The sequence below is a fragment of the Odontesthes bonariensis genome, chromosome 16 (genome assembly GCF_027942865.1).
Source record: "Odontesthes bonariensis isolate fOdoBon6 chromosome 16, fOdoBon6.hap1, whole genome shotgun sequence".
NCBI classification, from domain to species: Eukaryota; Metazoa; Chordata; class Actinopteri; order Atheriniformes; family Atherinopsidae; genus Odontesthes; species Odontesthes bonariensis.
In genome coordinates this window covers 9,699,248-9,726,420 of record NC_134521.1, presented here as the reverse complement: position 1 = coordinate 9,726,420, position 27,173 = coordinate 9,699,248, and the positions used below count along the sequence as shown (strand labels likewise).

Below are 27,173 nucleotides of genomic sequence, written 5' to 3'. Positions count from 1 at the left end.
CTTGTTTTTTAATGTGACTGTAATGTCCAAAAAAAACAGCCTCACCTTTATTATTATTCAGGGAATAATGGAAGTGAAATTGTTGGAGGCTTTTCTCAGAAATCTGTCACTTCAACAGAAAGAAAAAGTTTAACAGAGCCCCCTGATTAACTGCTGTTTGAAAGAATCAGATCTTATCTTCCCGCATTGTACTGAGCTGCTGTTTTTTGGGTACATCCTGTAAGCTATACCACAGCTTTGGGAGAGGACTTGAGTGGGAGTTTACAGTCAAACCTGTGGTTCTGGAAATTTCTGCTGCGTTTCAGTTGTTGTGGCTGTTTCAGGGTGAATCATTCGTAAATCACCTTTATTTTCTTCCGAAATCAACCAAAAATAATCATGAATCCTTTCTGTAATTCCCCTAAATTTCCCAGTGCTGGATCACACCTTCTGTTTCTGTTAAATAATGGGTAGCCCACAGACTATATTTGGATTGGAAAGACTTCTAAAACACAGCTTAAATGGACCATTGACATCTAGGCTAAATTTTTTTGGATTTGTTAGTTGTATTTTAGGAGTCATATCTGCTATCTCTACAGATTGGCACTTATCAGAATTCACTGAGCTAAGGATAAGATCATTTAATGATATCCTGGGAGCATTGTTAACAGCCTTTACAGTTCCTTAATTATAGTCGATATGAAAGATTAAATGCATTTAAATTTCATCTTTGTGAAGACCACATATCTCCATGTTTATAATGTCTCTCTTTTACAGGTTTTCTGCGATTTTAATATGAATTACAGACTAGTTGCACATCTTTTACAAATATTTGGGTTATTTATCAGTTCAGTAATGATGACAAAAATATTTGAACTAAAAGGGATCCAAATTTAGCTGGGGATACTAATGTTAACGGGTTACGACTAGAGGCTTGAAAACACAGAGTGCTCACTGAGAGGCTTACAGTTAAAAAAAAAAAGGTTCCTTTGATTTTCCAAAAGACAGACCTTAAATTCACATTAAGATTTTAAAGCAATGCATCTGTAACAGCGTGTGTAAAAAAGGAAATTCACTCAGAACGAGGACCAGATTGGTCTAAAGCTAAGGTGTTATTCTAATATGCTCAGGCCTGGTCATGCTTAAAGCTAAGCGCTTTAACTTGGCTTTACTAAATCTATAGATTGATACATATAGTCAACACAGTCCTATGTTAGATGTGTTCAACTTAAATCTCAAGTTACATTAAAAGTAGTTGGTTTTTCAGTTGTTTCCCCAAACTTTTCTAATACGTGGATGAGCAGCAGGTTTAGAAATGAAAGAAGCCCTGAAATAATCAAAGTTAAGGGACAGGTTAAGTTTTTGTTTGTTCATCATAAATGACCTTGATCGGTTGATTGAACACAAACCAAAACAACAGATAGCTGCTGAAACACCTTATATGTAGCATCTAGTAGCAAGTTGCCATAGTCCACTATGTGAAAAGGAGGGCCCAAACACAGGGCTAAACAGCAGCTGGCAGGCAGATGCTGGAAGTAAAAAACCTTCATTATGTAGCAAGGTGGCATAGACGCTCCTTTTCCATCATGTTACGTGTATCATCACGTCACACTGACCCATCAGCGATCCCACAGCTGATATCATTTAAGCTGAGAAGCCGGCTTTTGCGTCATCACGTCACACTGACCCATCAGCGATCCCACAGCTGATATCATTTAAACTGAGATGCCGGCTTTTGCGTCATCACGTCACACTGACCCATCAGCGATCCCACAGCTGATATCATTCAAGCTGAGATGCCAGCTTTTGCGAGCTAGGAGGAAGAACCGACGGTCAACGTGCCTTTCCTCATTCATCCATGCATGCACTTTGGTCTGCTTTTTGCACTGCAATTTGTTGCGAAGCTCAACTTGGCGTGCTGCCGCTCCCCGCCTCGTACAGGTGTAGCTACTGGCTCGGTGCCATCATTTGTTTGTCGGCTGCCCTGTCAGCTGCCGGGGTTCCGAGCCTCTCTCCTTCTGGCTCAGGTAGGCCACCCTCGTGACGCTAACCACCTGTTAGGCGTTTGACTGTTGACTCGGTTTTAAACGAGGTTTTATTTTTGTAGCTGGGGTTTATGAATTTCCCTCTGCTCGTCGGCCTGTATTGTCCCCCTCCTCTCCTCCTGCTGCTTTGGGAACGTGAGTATAACATTTCAACTTTCCATCACGCCGTTAGAACTAGTACAATGGCCCAGTTGCATCACATTATGCTCTGTATTTGTAGGCGCCTGGGTGTAGCTGCTGATTCCAAGTTCTCTCGGGATTGTTGCTGTTTTGTCCCACCCGGGCAATTGCTTCGACTTCACGTGACGCGGTGCCGGTCACCCGTTATCACTCTGAGGCGGCTGCGGCCCATTGTGGGGCTAGTTCTAGCCTCAACCTGCGCTAGTGGTGTTCGACTGTGGCCGAGTTCAATGTGTGTGTGGATGAATGCTAACTATTAGTCTGTGCAAGTGAGTGTCCTGGCATATAATGGTGAGAGCATGAGTCATTTGTTTATTTTGTATATTTCTTTGTGGGATGTTCTTTCCTTGTTTTGATATTTTCTTTTGAGTATTTTAATTTGTCTTATTTTCCTTTTGTTTGTAACTTCCCTGTGGGTGTGTAGACCTCACACACCAGTGTCCCTGGCTTGCTGCTGTTGCTACTGTTCACCAGTGTGGCTTTTGCCTATAGCAACTTCGCATGGCCAGTGGTGGTTGCAAGTATTTTGTGTTGATGCCGCAATTGTCTCTTTATTGATTTTGTTTGTCTTTATTTGTTCAAGTGGCAGGCCTTTTATTTCTTTCATTTACCCTTGTTCTTTTGTTAACAGGTGCAGGTAATCCCGGAGGGAGGTCCTCTTAGCTCCTGGTGGTGGGTCCGGTCACGTGGTGTGCAGTGAATTGCAGTGTTACCTTCGTGTGAGTGTTCCAGCAGTGAGTGCCATAATTCACCTTCACTTAGTGTGTGCATGAGCACGCGTGTTTGTGTGTACTTACCCAAGGCCTGTACAGGGGGCTTAGTATAACCCCCCCCCCCTCCCGGGTGCACCTGCCCTGTGTCGAGGACCCTTACCCGTCTACAGATTTGTGTGTGCAGTGGTTGGGAAACATTTTAAAGTGTCTATTTTAATATTTAAATGTGCATATTGTTAATAAAAAGTCATTTTGTTACGGTATCCATGTTTCCTGTTTAATGCAGTAGAACATGTGTGGGGGTCAAATAAGGGGTTCTTGTACAGCCCCTGGGCTGTAGTTCCAATCTTATCCCAGGGTGGCGTTGTCTTGTTCGAAGCAAGAAGAATGTTGAAAGCTAAAGTTTAAAACTTTTCTGGTCCTTACCACTCCGTTACAATTATAAACTAAAGTGCTGCAAGGCAAGAAATCCAAGGAACTTAAATCAAAACAACACCGACCTGACCAACTTACAAGCGGTGTTATGATTAGGATCTGGCAAATTGTAGCGATAAGCAAGGAGCATACTGGCAGGGGAGATTAGCAAAGTAGATGCAGGTGAGTTACGAGTAATCAGGGTAACTGAAGACATCTATGGAAAATGACAGAAAACCAAACTCTGAAACAGACTGAAACCAAGGACTTAAAAACTGAACAGAATAAATCAGAAATAAGACTCACACAGACACATCCCTGCACCATGACGCCTAAATCATAGGTTGTATAGTTGAAAGAAGAAAAGATGTGAGCTCTGGATTCCTGCATTGATCAGTCATGAAACCCAATCTGACAAACTCATAATCCACAAACAGAGTTACTTTCATTTTCTTTTTTGAAAACAAAGTAGAAGTGTAACCTGTTTAAGCCCCTGTGCAGACACACATTCTCCGAAAGCTACTTGCAGTCAGCTGTACCAGCTGGGAGCCTGTCGCCGCAGTTAAAGGCACACAAAGTTTGGCCGCAGAGAAACAAAATATGCCACAGCCACAATGGCTTTTGTAGGAAACTCTCTGACGAAACCTGTACACTGCTGGGAGAGGCTCCAAAAACATTTAGAGTGGTTATAAGGAAATCCAAGACTATTTTTACACTCCCCAGGACTGAGTGACCCACAAAGAGCACACACACACTGATCTGATATCCAGAAAGAGTTGGAAAAGGACCTTGTTGACTTCAATATGTTGACTATCCCCATCAAGCTGATCTCTGACACGTGCAGCCGTCGGGCCTCGGTGCAGATACAAGAGGATTGTGGCGTGTGCTGCTGTAACCTGTAGCCATGAACAGTCTTATAGTTTAGCATAAGTATGGACACTTTGACAAAGTATTTTCTAATAACAGCTCACAGAGTAACATGTCTGGGATTATTTACTGAGACAGGACAGCTGTAGCTTTAGAAAATTCAATTCAGTTTTATATATATAGCGCCAAATACAACAAATGTCATCTCAAGGCACTAAAATAATAAAGTTCAATTCATTGTAATCATTAATTTCAAAATAATCCAGTTCATTCATATAGAGCCAATTCAAAAACACTTTCCTAGCTAAGGAAACCAACAGATTGCACCGAAACTTGTCTTCAGTCCAATCTCCGGTCCTGAGCGTGCCTGAGGCGACTGTGGAGAGGAACGACTCCCTTTGAACAGGAAGAAACCTCTGGCAGAACCAGAACCAGGAAGGGTGGCCATCCGCCTCCACCAGCTGGGGTTTGAGAGGACAGAAAAGAGGGGAAAAACCCACTGTAACACAATTCAAAGGATACCTGTTGGAACAGGGAAACAAGTTAATGACCACAATAATGTCACATGTACATAATATCATTTGAGAAAGTAAACGCGGGGGGAAAAAGAGAGTAAAGTGAGGAAAGGTGTGACAGATGAGGCCCCCCAGCAGTCTGGGCCTATAGCAGCTTAACTATGGGATGTTTCAGGATCACCTGAGCCATCCCTAACTATAAGCTTTATCAAAAAGGAAAGTTTTAAGCCTGGTCTTAAAAGTGGAAAGGGTGTCTGCTTCCCGGACATTTACTGGCAGCTTATTCCACAGATAGGGGCCTGATAACTGAAGGCTCTGCCTCCCATTCTGCTTTTAGAAACTCTGGGAACCTCAAGTAAACCTGCAGTTTGCGAGCGAAGTGCTCTGTTAGGAAAATATCTTAGAATGAGATCTTTAAGATATGATGGAGCTCGGTCATTAAGAGCTTTGTATGTGAGGAGAAGAATCTTAAATTCTATTCTGAATTTAACAGTGAGTCAATAAAGAGAAGCTAAAACTGGAGAAATAAAATGCCTTCAGTTGCTGTTCCCCTTGCACAATAGCAGTGATACTCCAGTCATGAACTTCCCCACCGATGCATTTACTGTACATCATATCAGCTGCTGGAACCACAGTGATGGTCATTTGCTCAAATGAGTTGATTTTCTTAAGAAATTTCAGGTCTGCAATTGTGGTTGAACTGTAGCGAGACTACACTTGTGACACACTTGTGAAAAAATGTGCCTCAACCACGATGACGTTTGCAAGACCTGTGATGAAAGGCTCCAAAAGCATTAAGCTCATCCAGAACGCTGCTGCTGGAGGTTTAACCCGGACTAAGAGATCTGAACACATCACACCAGTTTTAAAATCTTTACTCTGGCTTCCAGTCAGTCACAGAATAGATGTTAAAAGCCTGCTGATGGTTTACAATCTGTGATGTGTTCAGAGAATATAAAGCCAGCAGCGCTCTTAGATCCAAGGACTCAGGTCAGCTGGTCCAGTCCAGAGTCCAGACTAAACATGGAGAAGCAGCATTTAGCTGTTATGCTGCAAACAAGTGGAACAAACTGCCAGTGGAGATTAAACTTTCACCAAATGGAGACATTTTTAAATCCAGGTTAAAAACATTTCTTTTCTCATGTGTCTATGCATGAAATCTGCACGATATCTTTGAACTTATCTGGACTGTTGCTTGTTTTTAAATTCATTTAAATTATTTTATTTGTTTCTCTTTATATTCTTTTATGTATTTTTAATGCTTCTTCCACTCCCTGCTGCAATGCTTTTATTTTATGCAAAGCATTTTGAATTGTTTTGTACATGAAATGTGCTTTACTAATAAATTTGACTTTGACTTATAAAGAAAATCAAGACTGTTTTCACACTCATCAGGACTGTGTCCCACAAAGATCTCACCCAGAGTACCTGCCACCCAGAAAAAGGACCTTGTTATCATTACATTAAATTAATTTTGTCGTGTATGTGCATATAAGTGCCTCAGTGGCTAGAGGGGGTCGAAGGTCAGCGGTTCAATTCTCAAAAAGATTGCTGGACTGATAGCTGGACTACTGCCCCCCCTCCGGCAGTCAATCTCTGCCAGATGAGGCTCTTCCAGTTGCTAAATTCAGGAGCTCTCTTGTGTTTTCTTGCAGTCCTGTGAGTGATTATCAGCGTATTAAATGAAGCCTTTTTTTGGTCGTGATTTCAACGTTGCTTCCACTCATAATGTCCTCATTTATCTATGAAAATCTTTGGTTAGATTCAGATCATTTTCAGCCCACACAGCAGTCCGTATCATCTTATCTACTGAATATTATGACAGCAGTCAACAGCTATAAGCTGAATATACACAACCGAAATCACACCACCACCCAGATGAAAAATAAAAATGAAAAATATTTGTAAAGTTGTGACAGTGTTTGGCTGCCAGTGTAACAGCTCCACATATCTACACGAAGCTTATCTCAGCATGTTGCTGTACTTGCAGCCTCTGTTCTCTGAGTGTTACAGTCAGGAACAAAAAGAGATATCTTTCAAAGCACACTTTTTTAAAAAAGAGTCCAAAAGAGTTACTCTGTACACACTATCCTGGGAAAGAAAGGGAAAGTCTTAAGAAGCTCAGTATAGACTGCAAGCACAATCTACTTTTTTGTGTTCCTTTATCAGAGTGGCATGAACTTTGCTCACTCAGCTCACCCGTCATCAGGGTCATAAAGGCTCACGGGATGTAAGACCGAAAGCTCGGTAATCGCCCGTGTTCACTAGTTTGGCCGGCTGAGAGGAGCAGCAGGTTGGCTCAGTGCTTTTCTAAGTTGACACAGCAGCAGAACAGCCAGGATGGCCAGAAGGAGACGAGGCCGAGGCAGCAACGCACAGCAGCAGCAGCAGAGCCCGCAGAACAGAAGAGGAGGCCCTCGCAAGGTAGGTCTGTTTCAGTCATTATGACCCGTGGCCCCCGCACGCTGCGCTTTAAATAACGATCACACCAGAAGGGCATAGGAAATGAGAATGTGAACGTGACAAAGAGAGAGAACACCTGACAAACGGATGGCTTTTTATGTGGGACACACTTTAAATATCACAAAATGCCTATCAAAAATGCTCTAATGTGGTATTTCTTCTGTCATTCTACCCTTATCAAATAGATTTGTCTTATTAATGCTTCACTAGGAGGAAAACTTAGTCATATTCAAATGGTCTATTAAGACCTATTATCATCCAAGTTAAATAATAGACCTAAAATTACAAAAAATAAAAATTATTATAGCTAAAATTACCTGATTGATGTTCTGTATCTGTATTTCTGTGTTTGATTTTTTGATGTTTTTATTTCTGTATTTCTGTACCTGATTGTTGTTTCTGTGTTGTAAAGCACTTTGGATCGCCTTGTTGCTGAAAAGTGCTATATAAATAAATTTCACTTCACTTCACAAACTTTTATTCTTTGGTGTGTTGACTTGGGAAATTTAGCAGGATGGAGAAATGCAGCCATAACTGTTTTTTATGTTCTGCCATTGTACAATAATGCATGAATAATTTCAAGTGATGTTCAATGTTTTTTTGCTTTAAATGAAAGAATAAATGAAGTCATCATCAAGTAAATCATCTTATAACCACTGGACATCACTGTATGTCAGAACAGCTGTATTTCCAGCAGGTGTATGTTTATACTGACTTCTTACTCAAGACATCAAATAGACTTGAAGCAGAGCAAAAGTTCAAAGTCTCTTACAACACAGCAGATAAAGGTGCATTTATGCACTGGCTCACAAAACAAAGTCCATGCAAAGAGTGCTGGGATTGTTCAGTTCTGTCTTTAGAAACGCTTGACTTGTTTTGGTAATACACATTTTAACTTTGGAGGAGTTTAAATGTGCAATTTTAAAACACTTGATGATTTAGTTAGACAGTATTCTTACTACTGCAGCTCTGCAAAAACACTGTGAACACAGCTTTCCTACAGTCTTCTAGTTTTTTTAATCATAGTTCTCAAATATAGCAAAACTTCTCCTTCTTTCACACGTACCACAGGCACGTATGCAAGTGAGGTAAACTGGAAACTTTACAAGTGAGTTTGGATGTGAGGTAACCAGCTATTAAGTCCATTTATGGTAACGAAACTTCACCTGACTTTATGTTCCCTGTCTGTCTCTGTTTCTGTCTCTTCCTCGTGTTTAGGCTCAGCGAGAGCCTGCGGAGTTTGCCAAGCCAACGGGTTATGAGTCGGAGATCCCTCATGAAAAATTGACAATCGCTCAAGCGAAGAAGGGCACACCAGGTTACACTTCCAAATATACTCATTTTCATTATCAATCAATGTCAAGCACCAACAAGTCCGATATCAGATCCTGCCAGCACCAGCTGGTGAGAGCATGGAGTCAGGGAAGAGAACAAGATCAAGATGTTTGAGTCCGTTGGTATCAGCTGATATCAGCCACATGACTAGTTACAAGTCAGCAGTGCTTAAATCTCCATGTTTGGATGAGAGTGCCTTATCCTCGTGTTCCCATATTGGTTGTTTTGTAGCTCATCGTCCAGTTCGAGTCTACGCTGATGGAATCTTTGACCTTTTCCACTCGGGACATGCCCGAGCCCTGATGCAGGCCAAAAATGTGTTCCCCAACACTCACCTGATAGTGGGAGGTGAAGTATGAATCTCATTCTCAGTCTTGACAGAATAAGACTGTTTTGTGCACAAGGCACAGCCGGAGCTGTTAGCTGAATATAAATCTTCAAATCAAAATCTTAATTTTCCATTTTAACTCCAGATTGTCTTTATTGTTTTCAGTATAATGCAATAAAAGAAAGTTTCTGCGTCACTAGTGTGCAGCGATGAACTCACTCACAAGTTTAAGGGCTACACGGTGATGACGGAGGACGAACGCTATGAAGCCCTGAGGCACTGCCGCTATGTGGACGAGGTGGTGCGGGACGCTCCCTGGACCCTCACGCCTGAGTTCCTAAAGAAACACAAGGTCAAAGATCACTCCTTCACTGGGCATATCGCTTCTTATTGTGTCAAAACAAAAGAATGTGCTGGGTTCTCAGTCTGATCAGTCTCAGGTTATGTTCACAGATTGACTTTGTGGCTCATGATGATATCCCGTACACATCTGCTGGATCAGAGGATGTTTATAAGGACATCAAGGAAGCAGGTGGGGATTCACATAAACCCTTGAAGCTATGCTATTTCTTTTATCACTGGAATTATTTACATGATATGTGTGTTTACGTCAGGAATGTTTGTGGCTACTCAGAGGACGGATGGCATCTCCACATCTGATTTGATCACTCGTATAGTCCGTGACTATGACATCTATGTTCGACGCAACTTGCAAAGAGGCTACACAGCCCGTGAACTAAACGTTGGATTCATAAAGGTGATTCATTTTTCCATATTCACTGAAAGGGAAATGTATTAATAGAGAAGTAAACCCGCATTGCTGCGTCTACCCTGACAGGAGAAGAAGTATCGACTGCAGGACCAGGTGGACAAGATGAAAGAGACGGTTCGAACAGTGGAGGAAAAGTCCAAACACTTTGTCTACAGGGTGGAGGAGAAGAGCCAGGATCTCATCCACAAGTGGGAGGAGAAGTCACGAGAATTCATCAGCAACTTCCTGGAGCTTTTTGGACCAGATGGAGCATGGGCACGTTTACTTTCATATTGAAATACAGAACAGACCAAGTTGAGCTTATCTTAAAACGAAAGCATTGAAAGTAGATTTAATGGATGTGGTCTTAGCTGGAAAAGGTTGTTTTATTCATTTTGCAGAGCTTCTTTAAGCTTATAAGTCAGAATAGTTACATGCCACAAGAAACAATACAAATGATTGTGTGACTCCTGGCCACACATACTGTTCTTAGTATCAAGTGATACCTCCACGCATGCAAATCCGGAAGAAAGGTTAGTTGTATATTCTGGTATCAACACAGTTTTGCACATGATCAGTACAATCAGGATTAGCTAATAGGATGAATTATCCTGAGGCAAGAAAACACGCAGGACCACCACTGGCTTACAAAGTCCATCACAGCAGATAATGAAAACAAATCCTCATAACCTGTAACATTTGGGGCCACTCTGGGTAAATAAGGGACCTCTGAGGACTAAAGCAGATCACGTAAAGTTCCTGCAGCAAAACAACAACATTGCACATGAGTAAAATTGTTCTGTCTCTGTTTGTCTTCAGCATGCAATTCAGGAGAGAAGTGGACGGATGCTTCAGGCCCTCTCGCCCTACTCTTCACCCCGTGGCTCCCCCAGCAGCAGCCCTACCAGAAGACGCTCGGTTTCTCCCGACTCGCTCCCCTTCTCGGCTTCCAGTGGGAGAGGCACCACTTCTGCTCCGTCATCCCCATCCTCATCCAAAAAGGGGAGACGTTCCTCTCACAAAGCAGCCTCTACTAACAATGGACATGTGTAATGAGCTTCTCATGCTTTGCTCGTCTTTATTTTTCTCTTCTTAAGACTATAGGCTGTTAACCTGCTGCATAACTATGCCTAACATGACTACAAGTTAGATTTATCCTGTACAAATTAAGTTCTTTAATTTATTATTGGTATCTTTAAGTGCTGGTGAGATATCATGATGTACATAATGTGTCTTGCTAAAAATAATAAAGACATTTATCTTCTGCCATATGCCTATTATATATGAACATAATGATGACATATAAGCTAAAATCACATGTGAAACTACTTTAAACAGCTACTGGAAGTTTAAGCTGCTCTAACATTTTTCTAATTTATTAAACTCTTTAGGGTTAGGGTTAGGGCATTTGATCAAGATGCCTTTGTGACCTATCCCAGAGGAGCAGTTCTGGAGAAAGTTCTGGGAAAAGCTGGAAGAGGTGGCAGAGGAGAGTGAGGTCTGGGGCTTCCTTCGTGACCCAATCCTGGAAAAACAACCAGAAAATGGATGGAGTGATGAACTTTTTTAAATCTATGTTAGCTTTGTGTCTTATTCTTTCTGGTTTGGTTTTGTAAATTGAAAAATTAGCTAATGTCAACAACAGTGGGCAGCTATTTCTAGAAAAAGAAGGGATTTGTCAGCGATGGGTATAGGCTCAACACTCTGACCATCGCCTCATTGCTTTTTATCTTTCTTTTTTTTTTTTAAATACACACACATATACTCACATATATTTTGGGGACTTGTCAGTCACTTGGTAGCAAGAGTATATCCAGCTGTTTCTAATCTCAATGGAACCATCCTTTTCATTTTGAAATTGATGCTGTAAAACAGAAATTAAGCAACCGAATTAACTAAATGAGAAATTTAATGTTTACTGAGGTAATAAATCAAGTTAAAAGCAGCTCCTTTGCAGCTTTTTGCAGCAAAGGAGCGCTCCCTGCTGGTCATCAGATAGAATACAGGTGCAGTGTTCAACTTTGGCTTCACTTTTCTCTCTTATGTCGTCTAAGTACCAAACAAAGGGCAGACAAGCAAATAGATGGTAAAAGAATCCAGGAACTTAAATATTCCGGATGTTTTCATTCGACAGCAAAAATGTATCACGGAAAACATAACTTCAGATGAATGCAAACCAGATTCCTTCTGCCCCCAAAAGGACAAAAAGAACGACTGCAGCTTTAAACGGAACTCTATTTGATTAAAATGTTTTTCATGTGAAATAAAACTGCTGCAATTGTATATCAATTCCATCATGACGAAACTTCACTGAAAAATTATTTGTGAAGCCACAAACTGGTGAAGTGCAGGATTTAACTGAGAAAGAGTACTCAACATTACACTGATTTGATTTGACACACTGAATATATAAAGAAAACCGAATTCTTCACAACAGCTGAAACATCTGCGCATGCGCCGGGATGCCGTCTGCGATGGGGGGGACCATCTTGGTCCTGTTGTATCTTCGGCTGAAGCCTTTTAAAACCGGAGATGTGACGTCACCGCCAGCTAATGTCCAACACGGATTAAAGATGGCGCCCTCTCACGCGCTGAGGTGCTGTAAACGGGTCCTGAACTGGATACCTGTTCTGTTTATTAACCTGGTCGTCGGCTGGTCCTACTACGCGTACGTCGTGGAGCTCTGCGTGTGTAAGTACCCCCGATTCTGTGGACATTCAGCCCACTGCTCGCGCTGACACTTCCTGGGTTGTCAACTTTGATAAGCTGGTTGAAGTGAGATTTAAAATCTGGCTGCATACTCCGCTTCATTGAGCGCGTTAATAAGTAACAAGTTATTGCAACACTGCCAGCTGACCCCTCTCTGTCTGAATGTTTCACCGCTCACGTTTATCAGGACAACAGCATGCTGGGAAACATCTGGACAACCGGCAACTTTGAGCCCATCTTTCAATAATTTGTATTAAAAAGAAACTGAACTTTCTCAGTTTTTTTATGTTGTAAGTTATGACAGTGTTCTGTATTGTGTTGGATATTTAATGCAGGTTGTTTAAATAGTTTTATTTCCATTTCTTAAAGTGTTCCATGTTGTTTCGTAATGTTTTCTCTCGGGACTTAATATTTCCACGTAGATCCGGTGTAAACACGTCCCTAAAGTATTTTATTATTCTGACTATTATTTATTTAAACTGTCTCAATTTACCAAAGAGGATCCTGACTATAGAAACATCTCGTGTCTCTGACAGATGTTATTCATCACATCTGTGGCAGGATGCGATAAAGATAAAGACCAAAATGATGAAACCGATTGAAAAGGATGATGATGTTTTATGCAATGCAACAAAATGACACGCCTCCAGAACCTATAGTATAAATATCCTCCAGAAAATGGAGGATATTTGAGTTTATACGGATCTGACAGAGGTTCACTATATATTTTAGAGTATTTTAGTTGATTTAAGCTCTCCTTCCACACCAGTTTTTTACAGTTTTTTCTCAGGATTGAATGGATGTTCAGATGCATCTTCACTGGAGTTAGAACAGGGACATCCCTGCTGCTTAAACAAAGCTCTCTGTCATGGGTGGGCCACCACTGGCCGTGCCAGGCTGCTGCCACATTGTGCCACACAGAGAGAGGGGGTGGGGGTTGTATTCATGCATTCTGATGACATTCATTCACAGTCACTAATCTATATGTGCTTTCTGCCTCGTAGATACAATCCCAAATAATGCAGAACGAAGTAAGTGATGCCTGTGTACACATCTGTCCATTGTTCAGTTTCTCATTGGAAGGATTCTGTCACAGACCCCCAACTCAAACCTGTTTTCATTCCCTCAACAGTCAGTTATTTGGTCATCTTTCACCTTTTCTTCGGCATGTTTATATGGTCATACTGGAAAACCATCTGGTCCAAACCAGCCACGCCCTCGGTAGCGGTAAGCTAACATCTAGTGTTTCTAAAAGGGGAAAAAAAAAAAGAAACATTTTGGTAATATGCGACTTCCTCTGACCCCCGGTCTTCTCTCCCCGGTCAGTTCGCTCTGCCCAGAGCAGAGAAGGAACAGTTCGAGAAGGAGCAGCGGGCTGAGGCGCAACAAGAGGTTCTGAAGAAGGTGGCCAGGAATTTACCCGTGTACACGCGCACAGCTGGAGGAGGTCAGGCTCTCGCCACGGTTATGTTTTCACGCTCCCTGTAGGGTTTTATGGCAGATCTGAGGTAAACCCTGTCAGCTAACCACTGTAAATAGAGGAAGGAAGCAGAGACGCTGTTCTCGTCACATATGCAGTTGTTGCTACATTCTCGTCTTCCTCTTTTGGACGAGTGTCGGTGACAGATGTTGTTTCTCTGTTAACAAACATCGTCCTGATTTGGTTTTGGAAAAGTGTTCCAAAAAGTGTTCCTGTGTTCTCAGTTGGCTTTCTCTCAAACAGTCCACGAATCACCCATCCTAGCGTGACGTGTTCATTGTTATTAGATAACACGGTGTGGCCTTTCTAAGTAACCTTTATTAGATTAGGAGTTAATAAAAGATTTAAATGGTCAACTTGTGGTTTGAACATTGAAACAGTAGCTCTGTTCATCTTATTAGAAATGATTATTTAGCTTAACTATCAGCTGCCTCGCACACTAACATATGGCGGTGCCTCTCCTGCTTTCATCACAGCCATCCGATACTGCGACTACTGTCAAGTGATCAAACCCGACCGCTGCCATCACTGCTCCACCTGTGAAATGTAAGTGCTTTCTAATCGGATACGTTTAAACTGAATATCTCCGTTTCTACCTCCCTTAGAACAGAAATAAAAAGGATGATGAGTTTAAACCGCATGTTATCTCGGTAGCCCATGCTTTAGTTTGACATTTACCATAAAGATGTACAATAGAAACTACAGACTGGGCTCGTTGTCATTGTCTAGGTGTGTGCTGAAGATGGACCATCACTGTCCCTGGTGAGTTTGACCCGTTTAATGAAGCTTCTAAACGGCTCTTTATTTAGTTCTTTAAGATATCAACCATCACTGAACCATTAACCACTGCAGGACATGTTGTTTCTTTGCTGTAAAATGATCAGTTTGAAATGAAAGTTTATTTAAATTTAAAGGTATATGTGCTCATTTGTCTTGTCTTTCGTTAGGGTGAATAACTGTGTGGGATTCTCCAACTACAAGTTCTTTGTCCTGTTCTTGGCCTACGCCACGCTCTATTGTGTCGTTATTTGTTCAACAGTCATCCGATATTTCATCCAGTTCTGGACGGTAAGTATTTATTTTAGGTTTTCACACAGGCTGTGGCTGCTCTTCTGTAAGTTCTATCTTCTGATAACCGTTCGTTTAGCAGAGTGTTTCTGTGGTGCACGAGTGTGTCAAGTGACCCTCTTCAGCCCCGTACTTTGCACAGCACAATAGTTCCTGTCATGCAGCCCAACAGTGAAGTAGTATGATGTGCTTTAACAGGACGGATGTTTCTACGTGACTCAGACGTTGTGCTGAGGCAACAAAGTGGAAGGAAGATTATTAGAAAAGGGGTCAACATGTATATTCTGACAGCTCTTTTTTTTTTTGGTCTCCCCTTTTAAGAAACAACTGCCCGACACGCACGCCAAATTCCACATATTGTTCCTGTTTTTCGTGGCGGCCCTGTTCTTCATCAGCATCGTGTCGCTGCTCAGCTACCATCTGTGGCTTGTGGGAAAGAACAGGACCACTATAGGTAAATGCGGAACAGTATGTACTTAAACTGTCCCTTTATTGAAATTTGCCTCTAAATCCTTTTTCCATTTCTCTCCAGAGGCTTTTCGAGCTCCCATCTTTGCAAACGGTGCCGACAAAAACGGGTTTTCTCTCGGCTTTAGCCGAAACGTGGTGGAGGTGTTCGGGGACCAAGCGAAGTACTGGATTTTTCCTGTTTTCTCAGGGTGAGCCTAATTTGTTGTGTTGTGACTGCAGCCAAATGACATTACTGGCTGTGCTGCTGCATCTCTGAACAGAATCTCAGGCAGATTAGCTCACTTAGATGAACACTTATGGACTCCACATGTCGTTAAAGTAACCTTAAAGCTAACTAATGCTAACTTCTTTTTGTTTTGTTTTTTCCAGTCAGGGAGATGGACATTCCTTTATCACCAGACTGGTTCACATAGATCCTGAACAAGCAAACAGTGTCCTCCAGCAGAATGGCAAAATGCAAGTGTTTTCTCTTCATAAAAAAAAAAAAAGAAGAAGAATATCCAGTATTGATCTTTGTTTTGTTTCCTGTGTGCTAACCATCGTTACTTTAACTACAGCCCTGTCGATGGAGAGGCTCTCGGTAGCGTAATGCAAGGCTCAGAGGACAACAGCAAAGACAAAGCTGGTTTGTTTCTGAGGCCTTTTTTTTTTCTTTCTACGCTTTACATAACATTTTTCTCCTGAAAGGTTAACAGGACACAGTTGATCTTCTTCTTCTTCTTGTTCCTTTCAGATGGAGGCCAGTTAGTCGCTGTGACAGTGGACAGTGAACCCTAGAGGGTACGTGGATGCTGTTTTTGAGTTTAGCCGGCGCGTCCTCCTCCCGTGTTCACATGTGCTCTGTCTCCCGTCGCCGCAGGTCACGTGCGCGTCTGCAAAGATCTTTACTACGACGCCTTAAACCAGGAGCGTCGGCACCTCCACAAGAGCCGTCCTCTGCCCTCACTTCGAGTTTCAGCGCAGCCTCAAACCACATGCTTTTTATGCAGGTATTTTATGCAAGATAAAAGGACCATCCTAAGCATCACCACAGTACTGTTGTCATGACAACGGAGACACTACAGCCACCTCGTAGACTGCACCAGTCTGGAGCAGAGGTGACTTAGGATTTAGTCTTTGTTAATAGCCAAAGACGTTTGAATAATATTTATTATCGATGCATCTGAAAATCTCTGGGAGCGTGTGTCTGTGTCTGTTTTCTGTTTGTCGACACAATTTTATCATCACTTTACACATTTCAACTATAAATTTGTACTTTTGTCAGTGTTAATCAAGCTTTTAATAACTAAACGTTGAATCTGATCATGTTTGTATAGCCACCAAAGCAATATTTATACAATAAGACAGCGAATATTAACACGCAACGGGAAAATATCAAACTGCCTCAAAATTCAGTTTACATTTCTATCTTTTGAAAATATTTAAAGACTCTTTCTGTTTACATTTTTTCAGATTCCAGTGATTTTTATTTGTATTTTTGCATTTTCTGTGATGGATAAACATACAGACGAAATAAGCTTAAACTGTGAGGACCAAAGCTGGTTGAAATGGTTTAATATTCTAAATATGATTAAGAAAAACAACCAGCCGAGCATCCGTGATGCAAAGATGGGATCAATGAAATTTCTTTTTTTCTGTACTATAAACGTTGTCATTTGATTTGAATATTTTATATCGTCAGAATTATTTGTTTGAATTAAAGAAGAAAGCACATTTAAAACGGTTTAAAGATGAAGTCAAAAAGGTCAGTGGCGTTTGTTTTACCCTTAACTGGGATAGATAAGGAGAGATTTATATTCCAGAGTGTCATTTTTCATTATTTTACACTCCTTTTCGTGGACATTATGCACAGCGTGGTGTACAGCTATATGAAGACTGGTGTGAATGTACTTCGCAGTGATTTAGTAACTAACTGCACTGACTGAGCCTGGCTTAATGCACAACCAGGCAGCTTGAGCTGCTAATGTAGTAGAGACTGTAAATAACTGCTTTTTTTATTGAGAAAACTGTATATGAAGGGTGATCCTGATTGGTCTATAACAATAAATGTCATGTAAGAAACTATCAGGTATGTTTGTTTGTTTTTTGTTTGTTTTTTTTCCTCCTAAAACACTGGTGTGATGTGCTTTGAGAGGATTACATGTTTATTATACACATAACTTGAGAGAAATGACATTGTTTCAGTATGTATTACTGAAGAAAAAAACACATTTTAATGAGATTTAACATCCGTTGGAAAACTGTTGGACGTGAAGCAGAGGGGGAGCTGTGGTTGGCATCTCCAGAGATCGCCATGGATGCATCGGAGTGGTTGTTTTTGTTTGTAGCCTGGCAACAACTGAACCAATGATGTCACATTCAGTGTCGGCAGGTAACAGGAACTCTCTCAGTAGACAAAATGGACAGAAACTCACAGCCAAGACTTCAATATCCAGGGTGCACAGACTCCCTTTCTCTGTAACATAAAGGTTCACATTCAGTCTATTCTCTTCTCCTTCTGCCACTCAGTGTGCTGTCTCTGTCTCCCCTGATTGTCCGAAAACTGGGTAATAAGATGTTTGAGTCTGTAATATGTTGAAGAATACCTTGATATTGTCCTTATTGTATAGTTTTATATTCAATGACTATTTTTCTTATCTAAATGAAGTCTTTTATATATCTTTCTTGCAACAAACTTAGCTCTTATATCACATTTAGACATAAAGCTGTAGTATTACAGTCTGTGGTTTTACTTCATGTGTGTATTTGTACAATGGTAACAGTATGTTACCTGCACTCATTGGGTATTAATTAGGATAATCTATTAAAGTGGATGCATCTTTTAAAGCCTTTCTACCAATGGATAGTGTAGAGGTAAGATTGCCTCCTTTCATGTTGCTAACCTGGGTTCAAATCCCATCTGTACAAGAAACTATTTACATTACTTTACTCACTCATCCATCCGTACGTAAATAAATAAGGTTTTTGATATTTTTGAAAATCTAACTCATACATACATACATACGTAAATATATAAAAGTTTTGATCATTTTGATTTTGAAAATGTTTGAAAATTTCACTCATACATACGTGCATTCACACACACTTTTTTTTAGCACGATACATACATACACACACTGATGAATACATACATACATACATACGTGAATAATTACATTTTTTTAATCTTTTTTATTTTTTTAAATTTTTGAAATCGTCACTCGTAGATAAATACATACACGTGGACTTATCTACCAATGGATAGTGTAGAGGTAAGATTGCCACCTTTCATGTAGGTAACCTGGGTTCAAATCCTATTCATACAAGAACACTGTCTCCAGTAGAGGTCCTGAAGTAAAGACCTTCTTACCCTACCAGTGTAAGTGTGTTTTGACAAAAGTGTCTACCAAATGCATGACTATAGTCTTATTATCGTTGTAAATATCTAATATTTTTGATTTTTTTTAAATTTCACTCATACAAACACACATGCATACATCCACCGTTACATATGTACATTCATACATACATACATACATACATACATACATACATACATACATACATCCACTGATACAGACATACATGCACTGATGCATAAATACATACATACGTAAATATCAAGATTTTTGAATTCTTTTAAAAATTTCACTCATGCATGCATACAGACATACACCGATACATACAGGCATGCATAGATACATGCAAGCATACATACATACATACATGCATACATCGATGCATCCATACATACATAAATACATACATATATCCACCGATACAGACATACATACATACACTGATGCATGCATACATACAGACATACATACATTTGTAAATATCTAACATTTCTGATCATTTTGATTTTGAAAATTTTTGAAAATTTCACTCATACATACATACATTCACGATACAGACATACATACACACATACATACATCTACCGATACAGACATACATACATACACTGATGCATAAATACATACATACGTAAATATCTGATTGATTTTGGACATTTTTGAGAATTTCACTCATAGTGTAGAGGTAAGATTGTCACCTTTCATGTGGGTAACCAGGGTTCTAATCCCATACATCCATACAATACATCCACTGATATAGACACTTATACATACATTCACTGATGCATGCATAGATACATTAGTATCCAAAATGATTTTAGATTTTTGAATTCTTTTAAAAATTTTGCTCATGCAGAAATACATTCATACATACGTGAATATCTAACACTTTTGATATTTTTATTTTTGAAAATTTCACTCATACATACATATGCATACATACATACATAATTTTTCTAATTTTTTTTATATTTTTTATTCTATAAATTTTTTGAGTGAAAATTTCACTCATACATACATACATACATACATACATACATACAGACATACACCGATACATACAGGCTTGCATACATACATGCAAGCATACATACATACATTCATACATACATCGTTGCATCCATAAATACATCCATATATCCACCGATACAGACATACATACGTTCATACATGCATACACTGATGCATGCATACATACATACATGCATTCGTAAATATCTAAAATTTCTGATCATTTTGATTTTGAAAATTTCACTCATACATACATGCATACATGCATACATACATACATACATACATTCATACATTCATACATACATACATACATGCATACATACATACATACATACATACATACATACATACATACATACATACATACATACATACATACATTCATACATACAGGTTGTCTTGACCACCTCTACATACCTAAATGCATTGAGTTGCAGCTATTTGTGTTAACAAGCAATTGAACAGGTGTTTCTACCTGTTAGTAAAGTAAAGCATCAATTGTAATTTTAGAATTCCTTGATTTTTTTGCATTTAGTACCATCATCTTTGCTGTATAGCCAGTTTGGCATCAGTATTAAATTCACAGCACAGCGGCATATAGTGTTAGTACAGGGACAAAAGAACTATAAGGATGTGGTGGACTCTAAAGAATCTAAAGAGGTGAAGCCGTACGCGCCCTGAGAAAAACGCATCACGCTGTAGGTGACTTTTATGGTTTAATTAAGTGGACATGACAGCCTAAAAAAGAAAGGATTTAACTAGAGTCTATCATCATGCAGTATTTTCAGGGTTCATGGAAGACATGAGCTGAGCTGAATTTCTGTGATAAAGCAAAAATAACGAGCTGAGAACGGGATTAGAGTTTTAATAGCCGGGGAAGTTGAATGACCTCTGTGCCGTTCACTGCAATTGTCTTTACAATAATGCAACAGATAAAGATGTAGGAGTCACAATATCATCCGTGTACCCTTTGAACCCATTACAGTTTATGGATCCCTTACAAAGAATTATCCTGAAAGGATGACTTTATCCAGGAGACATTTACTTTCTTTGCAAGATCTATGTTAACTGTGTAAAAGTCATTGTATTTGCTGTCATATAAGAGAGTTTGAAGGACTTCTTTGATTAGAAACTTGATACATCACTTTGTCATCCTACCAATTATGTTTTGTACAAGATACATAAGAACGATGCTGACGTCACACTTCTTTGGAACAAAATAATGTAATTTCATGAATTTGTGCACCCACAATCATCAGCAAAGAAATTGACTTATTGAGTTACTTATTGTAACTTATTGTAAGTCGCCCACCAGCTGAGTGTAAAGTAAAGAAACTGAGAGATAGAAACATATCTCCCAGCTCAAGCCTGGAGGTATTTCCTTTATCTTTTTATACCCTCTTATATTTATAGGAAACGAAACAACACACCCTGTCAAAGTTCACCTCTCTGACACAAACTCCATGTTACCCCTTCAGCTAAAACTCTGACCTTGGTGTTTCTTTAATTACCTTGACTTAAGTCTGTGAATGAATGAGCAACAGTTAGTGATGTGCTCTCGTAAACTTGAAGGCTGTAGGCCATCTGTCATCCCGCCTTCATTCCATTAAAGTCGCCTCAAGTGTAAAGTGCACTCGCGCTTGGATCTGCCACTTGAATCCACAGGGAGACACCGCAGTGTTAAAAGGTAGGAGGTGTATTCAGCAGAGTTTTATACCTACAGCCTGCGGACAAGTTGTTTTTAAACCGTAGTTTATTAGTGAATTTTACAAGTGGAAGACCTGCTCGTCATGGAGGAACAATACAACAGCACCATCGATCCGGCTTGTTTACAAGAGCCTCCGCTGGCTCTCGATGTGATAAAGCGTAAGTGACCCCACTACTTACTGATAAAGTTTCCTTATCAGCCAGTTTCAGCTAATAATATGAACAGTTTGCTTGAGTCTGAGAGTCTGTTGTTCTACAAACTGAACTCTGTTTCCACTCTTCTGTTATCAGAGCTGGATGTGTTTGGAATTATCCTCTATGCCATGCTCACCTCCATGTCCTGTATATCCCTGCTGCTGTACCTGGAGCAGTGCGTCTTCATTTATAAAAAACTGCCCTGCCCCAAGAAGACCACCATCATCTGGATAAGTGGTGCCGCACCAGTAAGCATTCGGGCGATGTTGTGAATCACTGCTGATAGTAAAATAGAGATAAATAACCTGGCCAGGCAAATCATTGAAAAAGAAGTACCTCTAAAACCAAAGCTATGTTTACTAAATATTCACCCGGACAACTTTGTGACCTCCAGAAATGAAATATCCTTACTCAATATTTGTTTTCTGGAAGCTAAAAGATGTATAGCCTGTTCATGGAAAAGGGATAAACCTTGTACTACTTTGCAATGGTTAACAGGGATGTCTTTTTACTTGGCTTTAGAAAAGATAAGCTACACCACGAAAAATAAGCTTGACAAGTTTTGGAAAATCTGGAAGGTTTTCTGTAATTTCCTTGAGAAAAATGATGTTGAAGTCAATGACTGGAAACTGAAAGAAGAGCTGAACTGAAGATTTATCCATCTTTTCATACTATCTTGATTTAGTATACACATTTAGACCTTTACATAAATGTATGTGTGTGTGTATATGTCGATATATGCATTTATCTATTCACATTTTTGATTTACTTATCTCTCTACCACCATGATTCTTACACAAGCAATGATATTTTGTTTTGTGGTTAAAAATGTCCCCTTTTCTTTTTCTTCCAGTTATTTATTAATTTTATTTTAATAATTATTATTGCTATTATTATCGGGTTTTTTTTCCTTGTATGTACCTTCTTGTTCTATGTTGTTCACCATTTGTAAATTAACAAATTGTGCAATAAACATATGTTTAAAAAAATAAAAAATAAAAATAGAGATAAATCCTCACTGACAGCCTGACAGAATAAAACGTAACATTAAAAACTGCTAAATACTAAAGGGATGCTGATTTTGCAGCTAAACATTTTGTGCACAAACTGTATTCCTCTGTTTCAGGTAATTGCCACCATGGCTTGCTTTGGCATGTGGATTCCCCGGGCTGTCATAATCACAGACATGACATCTAACTGGTGTGTTTTTTTTTTATGCTACACCTGAATTAATGCACAAACAAAGTATCTTCTTTTACTTATACTAAATCAGCTAAATGATGGCAGAGCAATAAGCATAAAAAGCATGAAAAACATGTGGGACTTACTTTACAATGAAGGTTATGCTATAGTTTACCTACTCGACGAATCATTACACACAATAGAGAGCTTCTTTCTAACTTATCAATATTTATCCTGTTTATATTAATAATAATAGTATAAAGTTGATCTGTGGAAGTTATGAATGCATTCTAAGCTTTTTATTATCACCTTGTTGAAACACTACTTTTCCAAACATAACTCCTACAGCTGCACAGTATTCAAGGTATTTCTCACATGTACTGCTTCATATTTTTAATGAAATATATCTTAATATTTCAACATTTTGTACTTTGCTGCTTCGTAATCCCCCATTTCTTCTTTTTGGGTCACATAGGGGATTTGCTGAGGATTGTTTCTCTGTAAACTTGTATGTTGTATTTTTGGTCTTCTGCTTTTTTTCAATCATTCCTGGAACCTCTGATACTGATTTTAAGGATTTGAGTGGATAAAGTCTGGGTGTACTTACTTTTTTAATGCATTCAAATTAGAGAACTAGAAGCACCTAATCCTCAATTTGTTTATTTTTTTTAATAAATATTAAATATTATTTCACAATAGGAACAGTTTCATTTTAAGTGTTTATCCAAATGTGTCCAAAAACAAACAAAAATGTGAATTTTTCCTTTTCTTTTTCTTGTTTGATGTGATATTTCTGATGCATTCATTCATTCATTGCGTCACATTTTTATCAGCTTGATCAAATATTAATGTTTTCAGCTCATCCTCAGATATCAGGAGCTGGTGTGTCTCTTGCTGGTAAAACCTAAATATTGCCTGCGATTGCTTTGATGACTATCCAGCATTAGCTGTAAATGACCTCTCTTTCTCTCTGCAGTTACTTTGCAGTTGTGGTGTACAAGGTGTTGGTTCTGCTGGTGGAGGAGTTGGGAGGCTCCAGTGCCTTTCTGGAACGGTTTACTGGTAAAAGCTTTAAGATCAGCACAGGACCCTGCTGCTGCTGCTGCCCTTGTTTACCCCGGGTGCCCATGTCACGGTACACTTTCCCACTTTCTTTCAAGTTGATTAGATCTCTTCTGACTGTATACACTTATGTTGTGTTTCTCTGCTCTGTAATTATTCAGATTCATGCTATTCCTGCTGAAGTTAGGTGCTCTGCAGTACGCCATCCTAAAAACGTTCCTCTCTGTTCTTTCAATAATACTCTGGACAAACGGCAACTATGATCCCGCTGATGTAAGTGTTTAAAATGCCCTCGTCCACATCTGATTGTACGAAAGATTAAAACGAGCATAACAAAAATGTGTTTTCTGCTCTTTTATAGGTAGAGATAACTGGTGCAGCCATTTGGATCAACCCATTCATCGGTGTTCTCACAATCCTCTCCCTTTGGCCTGTCGCCATCGTTTTCATGAACATCAACAGCTTGCTGCGCAGCCTTAGCATTATACCAAAGTATGCCATGTACCAGGTGAGTCAACACCTCCAATACCTAATACCTAATACGCTACAGGCTGGTTTCTACCAACTGGGGAAAAAACACTCGCCTGAGAGGTGGAGTGTTAGTGTAGGGAATAGTGTTTTTTATCTTCATTTTAAATAGGGCTGGGCAACGATTACAATTTTTAATCTAATTGATCACATGATTTCCCTGATTAATCACGATTAATCGCATTTGTACGCAAAATCCAAAAATGAATTCTAAAGTAGTGCATAGCCTTTAGCATTTAGTTTTATTTTAAATGTGCTGCCATATGAATGAAAGTGCCATAACATTTGTTGTGCAAACACACTTTTAACATCAGCATCTTTCTGTAGTTTTTATGTAGAATCCTCACTCCACTGTCTGTTTCCTTGAATGACTTGCTGCTATCAGTTGTGTGTTTTGCCTTTAAGTGATATTTTAGACTGGAACTACTACGCTGAGAAGACAATTCAACTTGGCAGTGTTTACAGATGACTTTGGTTCTGTCGACTCCGCCGTCTGGAAGAACTTTAAAATGAAAATGGCCGAGTAAACGTTCCGTACCCTTCTCCATGTTTGGTGGATCCGCCAATTACTTTCTTTTCCGGTTCCGCAGCAGACAGCAACAGACTTTTACAAAATAAAAGCCTGTGAGCAACAGACTTTTACAAAATAAAATAAATAATAAAACCTGCGTTAATGTGCGATAAAATATTTATCGGCATTAAATAATTAACGAGTTAACGAGATAATAACGAGTTAACTCGCCCAGCCCTAATATTAAGTAAAGTAAAAGCTCAAATTATACAGTGGTAACATTGTGAACATTTAACTGCATGTGGCCTTTAAACAACCCTGTGTGAAGTGTGAATAAAAACAGAATCCAATGATCTGCAACCGAGATTTTCAGACCACTGCATTCTGTTTTTATTCCCATTTCACAACTTTTTTTGGAATTTTTCTGCAACTGATCAATTGCTCGTTTTTTTTGTCTTTAGTTAATACTTGTACTGAGCCAGCTGCAGACATCGATCATTAACATCCTGGCTTTAGACGGAACCATAGCCTGTTCCCCTCCCTTCTCCTCTCAAGCTCGTGGATCCAGTAAGAAACATCTCCGAGTGTCTAAGCCTACGCTGATGTGTGAGCTGAAATGATTAACCATGGCATTTTTGTCCCTGTGTCTCTGTCCCGCAGTGTTAAGTCAGCAGATAATGATTATGGAGATGTTCCTCATTAGTCTGTACACTCGGTTTTTGTACCGTCGCACGTATGACCCACTTCCCACTGAGGCGCGTGACAATGAGAAGAACAACAAGGCTGCCCTGGAGGCTGCTCACCTCGAGCACGATATCTAAGGAAAGAAGACGGAGGACACCAAAGCTGTGCTGTAACGCATGTTTAAGATGGGTTCATCAGAAGAGTCCATCAAATAATCAAACTTTAGGATCTTTCAGTATCTTATAATACGTTACCTCATTTTGTCATTTAAGTGTGAAGGCAGGGAACATCATTTCCTATTTATCTGAGTACTACTTGGGTAACTTGTTTTTGTACATTTCACACTACATTTGCTTTTATTTGTCAATATTGGTACGCTTAAGCTTAATCAAAATTGCAATTTTATGCCAAAAAATAAGCCCCTCTGATGATTGTCAACAGTGAGGTTTGTGGGTTATTCGGGGCAGAATTCTTGAAACAGATGTTTACATGTTTTTAAACCATTAAAATGTCATTCTGTTGTACTGGAGTAGAAATGTTAGCAACAGATATCTCTAAATTAGTCCACTAAGCAAAGGGATGTTTTCTTTCTTTCTTTTTCCACATATGCAGTAAGTATTGAGCCACTACTGGTTAAGACAGCTGGGCACAAACACAGGAAACTGCTTGTTTGGCCAAAAAAAAAACTGCTTTTTTGTGAGTACTCAGCAGTACAAAAAGAACTTCATGTACAGAACGTAATCTTGAACGAGCCAGTCAGTAAAACTATTTAATGCAACGCACAGCAATTAAATACTGACAGTTTATTTAGTTTGTTAGTATTGCATTTATTATTTACAGTTAGGGTTGCCAACCTTCCCTTGAAAAACGGAATGTCCCGTATTAAAGGGATAGTTCGCCTCTTTTGACATGAAGCTGTATGACATCCCATATTAGCAATATCATTTATGAACATTTTCTTACCCCCTGCTGCGTCCTGTGAGCCGAGTTCCAGCTGAGTTTTGGCGTTGACGAAAGTAGTCCGGCTAGTTGGCTGGGATTAAAAAAAGTAAAGCGTTTTGCTTCTCAAAACAATGCGTTCAAAAGAGTAACACATTTGCATCAAAAAATCGCTCTCCAGGAAAAAGTCAGACCTCACAATCGCTTGGCTCTATTTTCTCTCCCTTCGTATCACTGCCTGCTGTGTAGACCGAGCAGTCCCCTGCTTCCGAGCAGCAAACACCGTAACAGGTGCGGCTGTCGGCAGCACGCAGTGATACGAAGGGAGAGAAAATAGCACCAAGCGATTGTGAGGTCTGACTTTTTCCTGCACAACGATTTTGTGATGCAAATGTATTACTCTTTTGAACGCATATTGTTTTGAGAAGCAAAACGCTTTATTTTTTAAACCCCAGCCAACTAGCCGGGCTACCTTCATCAACACCAAAACGAGGCTGGAACTCGGCTCACAGGATGCAGCAGGAAGTAAGAAAATGTTCATAAATGATATTGCTAATATGGGATGTCATACAGCTTCATGTCAAAAGAGGCGAACTATCCCTTTAAGCACGGTGCTTTTGTTTCTAAATACGGGACTATTCCGTTTTTTACAGTACAAAGGTCACATCAATGGACCTTCTGTGTTGTTAAGATCT

The 27,173-nt window shown here is 39.6% G+C and overlaps 3 protein-coding genes and 1 long non-coding RNA gene across 5 annotated transcripts; all 4 read left to right on the top strand.

Annotated features, from left to right (window-relative positions):
• The first annotated feature begins 1,434 nt into the window (after positions 1–1,434).
• On the top strand, positions 1,435–3,167 carry LOC142402184 (uncharacterized). The gene is made up of 3 exons (XR_012773308.1): positions 1,435–2,006; positions 2,087–2,159; positions 2,245–3,167. It is a non-coding gene; the product is annotated as an uncharacterized LOC142402184 (long non-coding RNA).
• Positions 3,168–7,053: 3,886 nt separating this feature from the next.
• Positions 7,054–10,643, top strand: LOC142401924 (choline-phosphate cytidylyltransferase B-like). Its single transcript, XM_075487376.1, has 8 exons — positions 7,054–7,137; positions 8,395–8,494; positions 8,743–8,859; positions 9,040–9,191; positions 9,293–9,371; positions 9,454–9,596; positions 9,678–9,866; positions 10,410–10,643. Exons 1-8 carry the CDS (start codon positions 7,054–7,056, stop codon positions 10,641–10,643), a joined length of 1,098 nt encoding a protein of 365 aa, XP_075343491.1.
• Positions 10,644–12,134: 1,491 nt separating this feature from the next.
• LOC142401686 (palmitoyltransferase ZDHHC20-A-like) lies at positions 12,135–17,382 on the top strand. 2 transcript variants are annotated; one of them, XM_075487150.1, is made up of 13 exons: positions 12,157–12,281; positions 13,304–13,330; positions 13,432–13,526; positions 13,626–13,746; positions 14,256–14,325; positions 14,509–14,541; positions 14,727–14,847; positions 15,169–15,301; positions 15,380–15,506; positions 15,688–15,774; positions 15,876–15,943; positions 16,052–16,098; positions 16,178–17,382. In XM_075487150.1, the coding sequence occupies exons 1-12, from the start codon at positions 12,164–12,166 to the stop codon at positions 16,093–16,095; spliced, it is 1,044 nt and encodes a 347-aa protein (XP_075343265.1). In that variant the 5' UTR covers positions 12,157–12,163; the 3' UTR covers positions 16,096–16,098; positions 16,178–17,382. The 2 variants fall into 2 exon arrangements, with proteins under 2 accessions (XP_075343266.1, XP_075343265.1); XM_075487151.1 differs by having other exon boundaries at positions 12,135–12,281; positions 16,052–17,382.
• A 4,078-nt stretch (positions 17,383–21,460) lies between these two features.
• LOC142401692 (organic solute transporter subunit alpha-like) lies at positions 21,461–25,676 on the top strand. Its single transcript, XM_075487156.1, has 8 exons — positions 21,461–21,536; positions 21,669–21,820; positions 22,699–22,772; positions 23,731–23,889; positions 23,978–24,089; positions 24,178–24,324; positions 25,317–25,422; positions 25,516–25,676. Exons 1-8 carry the CDS (start codon positions 21,461–21,463, stop codon positions 25,674–25,676), a joined length of 987 nt encoding a protein of 328 aa, XP_075343271.1.
• The last annotated feature ends 1,497 nt before the right edge of the window (positions 25,677–27,173 follow it).